This window comes from Berghia stephanieae, unplaced genomic scaffold, assembly GCF_034508935.2.
Source record: "Berghia stephanieae isolate SIO BIC M18660-M18661 unplaced genomic scaffold, UCSD_Bste_1.3 scaffold1461, whole genome shotgun sequence".
Lineage (NCBI taxonomy): Eukaryota > Metazoa > Mollusca > Gastropoda > Nudibranchia > Aeolidiidae > Berghia > Berghia stephanieae.
Genome location: NW_027622470.1, coordinates 1 through 7,500, shown reverse-complemented (window position 1 = coordinate 7,500; position 7,500 = coordinate 1). Strand labels below are relative to the sequence as shown.

The window sequence follows — 7,500 nt, the reverse complement described above, 5'->3', positions numbered from 1 at the left end:
CGTTTGCCAAAATCTCTATTTAGTGTACACTGGTTAATAAGGTGGGCTCATTTGAATTAGCCCGACCTAGTACTAGAGAGGCCAGACAGCAAAATCACCGTCAGGCGACGTGACGATGAGATGACGATGTGGGCGGAGTGGAGTGGAGTGGTTGGGGGGGGGGTGATAAAAAGAACAGGAGCGCATCCTGGTTTATGCATTACGGGGTGCATGGTGATTCGCAATCTATCAAAGATACACACAAATTGATTTCAGTACGAAGTATCAAGTTTAAGTAGTAACTTTTGAAATTATCTAATTTAAATTTGATTATTTCGGACCTGGTAATACAGCTTTTAACTTGAAAAAACAGGCTGGTATTTGCCCACCCTGCCCATTATTACCAGCCGTCCCTGAAGACGAGTCAAAATGAGACATAACACTTGCTAATAAAGAGGCCATCAGATGTCTTGACAAAGTTGCTCACTGCATTTAAAAGGTGACTACTTGCTTTGATATCTGTGATGACTTTGTCAGATAGCGTATAAATAAAGGTATGTTGTGCAAATTATATCACATTTATTTAAAATGTAGATTTTATAGATGTCAGTAGGTACCGCAAAGTCACGCAATGAATCGGTTGAAAATCTATCGTAAGCCCGTCGAAGTGTAGCAAGTTGGGCTTTTTCAACAAATCGTTGTTATAAAGATATTAATAAAAGAAAAAGAAAATTTATATCTGTATAAACTTCAAAGTTCACTCTTTAATAATTTGTAAATGTTGTTTTGTTACGCTGTATTGTTTTTCGGCAATTACTAAAATGAACAGCTTAATTTTCTAACTTTTTCGTTACGATATCGGCGGGTGAACCACGCACCGGATTGCAGTGGTTGTAAACAAACGGGTCGCGAAAAAATTTTTTATTCTCTATTGTCTTCTGGCACTTTTCTACTCACTTCATATCTTGTTGTCGCGCTTTAGCTGTGTGTGTCGTAGAGACTTACGGTTTTCACCACTGAAAAGAGCGGGAATTAAGCTTTACAAACATGTAACACAAGCTAAGGTTTATATCCGCGAAGCCGTCGAAATATCGTTGTGAAAGCGAAAGCTCTAATTTTTCACCCGACGCCGAATATAAACCTTGGCTTGTGTTACACCATCAGAAAGACAAATTTTTCATCAACAAAAACATATTTATTAAAAGTTAAAAGCAAAATCACAGCGACAGCGATTTGAACGCAACGACACCCTATATTGATATGAAGTGAGTAGAAAAGTGCCAGAAGACAATAGAGAATAAATTATTATTTTTTTTTTTTCGCGGTGGTGGTGGGGTTTGAACCTGCGACCTTATTGGTACGACAACTCCGCCTGGCAGGTGAGAGCGTGGCTCTACCGTGTGAGCTATCCACGAACACAAAAATATTCGTTTCAAACCCAAAGTCATTTCTAGATCCCTCTCTCATCCACTTCTTGAGATCGCCGATTCGTTCACCACCATCGCGAAGTAATTTTGACCAGCAGTTAAGCTTAATAGCCAATATTCTCATCACAAACATATAACATAGAAAACGATTGAGACATTGAGTATGCTCCGGTGTATGGGGTGAATTTTTAATTCAGAAAAGTGAGTGGAGCAGGCACTTATTTTGGTAACAACAAGATATGAAGTGAGTAGAAAAGTGCCAGAAGACAATAGAGAATAAAATAATTTTTTTTTTTTTTTTTAATTTTTTTTTTCGCGGTGGTGGTGGGGTTTGAACCTGCGACCTTATTGGTACGACAACTCCGCCTGGCAGGTGAGAGCGTGGCTCTACCGTGTGAGCTATCCACGAACACAAAAATATTCGTTTCAAACCCAAAGTCATTTCTAGATCCCTCTCTCACCCACTTCTTGAGATCGCCGATTCGTTCACCACCATCGCGAAGTAATTTTGACCAGCAGTTAAGCTTAATAGCCAATATTCTCATCACAAACATATAACATAGAAACGATTGAGACATTGAGTATGCTCCGGTGTATGGGGTGAATTTTTAATTCAGAAAAGTGAGTGGAGCAGGCACTTATGTTGGTAACAACAAGATATGAAGTGAGTAGAAAAGTGCCAGAAGACAATAGAGAATATTTTTTTTTTTTATTTATTTTTTTTTTTTCGCGGTGGTGGTGGGGTTTGAACCTGCGACCTTATTGGTACGACAACTCCGCCTGGCAGGTGAGAGCGTGGCTCTACCGTGTGAGCTATCCACGAACACAAAAATATTCGTTTCAAACCAAAGTCATTTCTAGATCCCTCTCTCACCCACTTCTTGAGATCGCCGATTCGTTCACCACCATCGCGAAGTAATTTTGACCAGCAGTTAAGCTTAATAGCCAATATTCTCATCACAAACATATAACATAGAAACGATTGAGACATTGAGTATGCTCCGGTGTATGGGGTGAATTTTTAATTCAGAAAAGTGAGTGGAGCAGGCACTTATGTTGGTAACAACAAGATATGAAGTGAGTAGAAAAGTGCCAGAAGACAATAGAGAATAATTTTTTTTTTTTTTTTCGCGGTGGTGGTGGGGTTTGAACCTGCGACCTTATTGGTACGACAACTCCGCCTGGCAGGTGAGAGCGTGGCTCTACCGCGTGAGCTATCCACGAACACAAAAATATTCGTTTCAAACCCAAAGTCATTTCTAGATCCCTCTCTCACCCACTTCTTGAGATCGCCGTTTCTATCACCACCATCGCGAAGTAATTTTGACCAGCAGTTAAGCTTAATAGCCAATATTCTCATCACAAACATATAACATAGAAACGATTGAGACATTGAGTATGCTCCGGTGTATGGGGTGAATTTTTAATTCAGAAAAGTGAGTGGAGCAGGCACTTATGTTGGTAACAACAAGATATGAAGTGAGTAGAAAAGTGCCAGAAGACAATAGAGAATATTTTTTTTTTTTTTTTTCGCGGTGGTGGTGGGGTTTGAACCTGCGACCTTATTGGTACGACAACTCCGCCTGGCAGGTGAGAGCGTGGCTCTACCGTGTGAGCTATCCACGAACACAAAAATATTCGTTTCAAACCCAAAGTCATTTCTAGATCCCTCTCTCACCCACTTCTTGAGATCGCCGATTCGTTCACCACCATCGCGAAGTAATTTTGACCAGCACTTCATATCTTGTTGTTACCAACATAAGTGCCTGCTCCACTCACTTTTCTGAATTAAAAATTCACCCCATACACCGGAGCATACTCAATGTCTCAATCGTTTCTATGTTATATGTTTGTGATGAGAATATTGGCTATTAAGCTTAACTGCTGGTCAAAATTACTTCGCGATGGTGGTGAACGAATCGGCGATCTCAAGAAGTGGGTGAGAGAGGGATCTAGAAATGACTTTGGGTTTGAAACGAATATTTTTGTGTTCGTGGATAGCTCACACGGTAGAGCCACGCTCTCACCTGCCAGGCGGAGTTGTCGTACCAATAAGGTCGCAGGTTCAAACCCACACCACCGCGAAAAAAACAAAAAAAAAAAAAAAAAAAAAAATTATTCTCTATTGTCTTCTGGCACTTTTCTACTCACTTCATATCTTGTTGTTACCAACATAAGTGCCTGCTCCACTCACTTTTCTGAATTAAAAATTCACCCCATACACCGGAGCATACTCAATGTCTCAATCGTTTCTATGTTATATGTTTGTGATGAGAATATTGGCTATTAAGCTTAACTGCTGGTCAAAATTACTTCGCGATGGTGGTGAACGAATCGGCGATCTCAAGAAGTGGGTGAGAGAGGGATCTAGAAATGACTTTGGGTTTGAAACGAATATTTTTGTGTTCGTGGATAGCTCACACGGTAGAGCCACGCTCTCACCTGCCAGGCGGAGTTGTCGTACCAATAAGGTCGCAGGTTCAAACCCCACCACCACCGCGAAAAAAAAAAAAAAAAATAATTCTCTATTGTCTTCTGGCACTTTTCTACTCACTTCATATCTTGTTGTTACCAACATAAGTGCCTGCTCCACTCACTTTTCTGAATTAAAAATTCACCCCATACACCGGAGCATACTCAATGTCTCAATCGTTTCTATGTTATATGTTTGTGATGAGAATATTGGCTATTAAGCTTAACTGCTGGTCAAAATTACTTCGCGATGGTGGTGAACGAATCGGCGATCTCAAGAAGTGGGTGAGAGAGGGATCTAGAAATGACTTTGGGTTTGAAACGAATATTTTTGTGTTCGTGGATAGCTCACACGGTAGAGCCACGCTCTCACCTGCCAGGCGGAGTTGTCGTACCAATAAGGTCGCAGGTTCAAACCCCACCACCACCGCGAAAAAAAAAAAAATTATTCTCTATTGTCTTCTGGCACTTTTCTACTCACTTCATATCTTGTTGTTACCAACATAAGTGCCTGCTCCACTCACTTTTCTGAATTAAAAATTCACCCCATACACCGGAGCATACTCAATGTCTCAATCGTTTCTATGTTATATGTTTGTGATGAGAATATTGGCTATTAAGCTTAACTGCTGGTCAAAATTACTTCGCGATGGTGGTGAACGAATCGGCGATCTCAAGAAGTGGGTGAGAGAGGGATCTAGAAATGACTTTGGGTTTGAAACGAATATTTTTGTGTTCGTGGATAGCTCACACGGTAGAGCCACGCTTTCACCTGCCAGGCGGAGTTGTCGTACCAATAAGGTCGCAGGTTCAAACCCCACCACCACCGCGAAAAAAAAATAAAAAAAAAAAAATTATTCTCTATTGTCTTCTGGCACTTTTCTACTCACTTCATATCTTGTTGTTACCAACATAAGTGCCTGCTCCACTCACTTTTCTGAATTAAAAAGACACCCTATATTATACCGTTCTCCTGACTTCTGAACTATGGCTGCCATTCCAATCGTTGAACTCGATGCAGATCTACCGGCTGGTCGTGACCTGCAGTCCGACTCAACGGACTGTGAAAAAAAGACTCTCAAAAAGGATACTGACCCAATGTCTGTGCTAAGTAAGTGTTTTTGTTAATAAAATTAAATGCAGTTTAATTACCAAGATTAATTATATCAAATATTACGTTCCATTTTCCTTTTTTGCCAGTGGGAGTAAGCACAGCTATGGAACAGCCTAACTTTGTTGTCCTCGATTCGCTACTTTACGCTGTTCTCGATAGGTTATTAGGCCTTGGTTGACCTAACCAACTTTTTTATTAGAGTAAGGTATCGTTTTAAAACTGAAAAATGACAATCTTTCTTATTTTATCACCTTAGTAACTTTATTATCCTTTCAACCGGGTATGCCTAGTCAAGTCAACGAAATCGACAGGCGACTTCCGGTTTGTTGTCAACGAATTGTTTTGCTTCGATACAGATGGGATTCTTTCAATTTATTTATAAACATTTCATACCATAAGTCACCTTGAATATTTTTTCATAGGTATTTTGCTTCTTATTACAGGAGATACTGGATATGATGCTCTAGCGGTCACATACTACGCAGGGACAAAAACATACCAGCTAACCAAGCCATGTCGGGATACTTCCAAAAACACGGGAACCTTTTCAGAGGAAGACCGATCACAACACTCCCTGTGATCCTAAACAAAAACCTCACAACACTTGGACAAAGCATTAGTCTCATAACGGCAGGGGACCTTGAAAATCTGAGAACCCTAGCAGAGGACCGGCAATATTGGAGACACCTCACACAGGAAATACTGGAAACAGCCAAGGCGACCCGATCTTTCGGTCGAGACGCGAAAGGCATCTAAGTCAAGTCAAGTCATTATATGAGCTTTATTTGTAATTGAGCTTGGTATTTGATATCAGAGCATCGTATTGTATATGCAAGCAAAGTTTCATTCCGTTCCATGAACTGAGAAGATTTTTACGCTGTGTTATTAGATGCTCGTGATTCATCTGTGGCGTGTTCGCGTTCATTTTACTTTTACTTTTACCCTCAAAATGTAAAATTTTATCCCAATATGTGTTTTTATGTACTTGTAAGCATCAGATTTGAATTCAGTGCATGAAAATACATAGACATAGCAAGTTTCAAGGTATTCTGAGCATTGGTTTCAAAGTTATGGTCAATTATTCGATATTTGTCGTATTTTTGTGGACATTCTGCGAAATGGAGCTTTTCGCCAACTTCGCCACTGCATTTCAATACTTTTTTTATTAAACAATCACAGTAAAAAAAAATAAGATCAAATTTCAGTACACATTGAACAAGTCCGAGAAGTTTCACCAGTTTACGAGTGAATTTCATTGCACAGTAGCATTGCGAACTTCCAGTATTTGATAGGAGATGCTGATTTCTCGTAAAAAATGACTAAGTCCGAACTAATTTCTCTCGAATTGACATGGGTATAAAATTTTTACCTTTCACTGTATACCTTTGAAATTATGTATATGGATAGAAAAAGTTGTATAGAATAAGAATATGTTTACAGTTATTAGTTCATTCCCATATATTTTTTGCAATCTTGTTGTGAACATTGTCTTTTATGCTGTTTGAAAATTGTCGCTTATTGTTGGAGTCCAAAAATAAATTTAAAAATTCATAACTTTTAAAATTTTTGTCCGATTTTTATGATTTAAAGACTGAAGTTCTAGTTTTGCTGTATTCTATCTGACTGTGTAACGCAAAAAGAGCTATATTGCATTTGAAAAATCACTTTGTGGTACCTAATGTCAGAAGCTTACTATTAGAATGAACCTCGTAAGGTCATCCGAAAATCAAATTACAATACCATGAGGAAAACTTTTTTTCTATTTTAAATAAAGTACTAATACTAATATACTCGGTATTATTTTGTGCTGATTTTAGAACGGCTCACCCCGACCCTGGTTGTCTTAACGTAGTCTTTTGTAATGGTGGCTTTTTAACTATACAATATTTCTTGCCTCTTCCAAAATTGGTCATGGTGAATTTCGAAAATCACTTAAATGATTTGCAAAGGAGCAAACGATTTTATCAGGTAAGTTGTTCTAACGGTTCTTATATCGAATTCTATTTTCGCATGTCAAATCTTGATAAATGACGACTAGGTGCTCCTTTTAATTTAGATATGTGAAATATTAAAATTAAAGAAACTTTAATTATGTAAGTGCAAACAGTAGGTCATTGTCGTTATTTGTCAACATGTAATTGCATTTTTGAAAAATAAGACAAGTTCTTTTACAATGTATTTGTATTTTTTTTAAATCTAAAAACAAAACTTTCATATTATTTTACAATCGAGTTAGTCGATCAATATTTTTATTTGCGTATTGAGAATTGAATTCATTTTCAAAATATGAGGATATTTTATAAATTTGCTGATTTTACCTTGATTTCTTTATCAAGCCCATAAGTCTTCAGGAAGGCAATGACAGTCATCGCATCTGTAAAATGGTCATTTTAAAAGTAATTAGGCAACTTATTGTAGTCATTATAATATTAGTTTACAATACACTAATGATAACTGATTCTGATAAGATTGGGGCAGCTCTAACAGTTATATTATTACTTTGTATTA

General features: G+C 38.2%; 1 protein-coding gene across 1 annotated transcript in view; it reads right to left on the bottom strand.

Moving 5' to 3' along the window:
* Positions 1-7,366, bottom strand: part of LOC144961116 (xylose isomerase-like) — a gene marked incomplete at its 5' end in the record, with an annotated part of 12,023 nt that extends 4,657 nt beyond the window's left edge. The window contains one exon of the mRNA XM_078894425.1: positions 7,311-7,366. Within this exon, the coding sequence (XP_078750551.1) occupies positions 7,311-7,366 (56 nt within the window). The remainder of the gene's footprint in view (positions 1-7,310) is intronic.
* Positions 7,367-7,500: the final 134 nt, after the last annotated feature.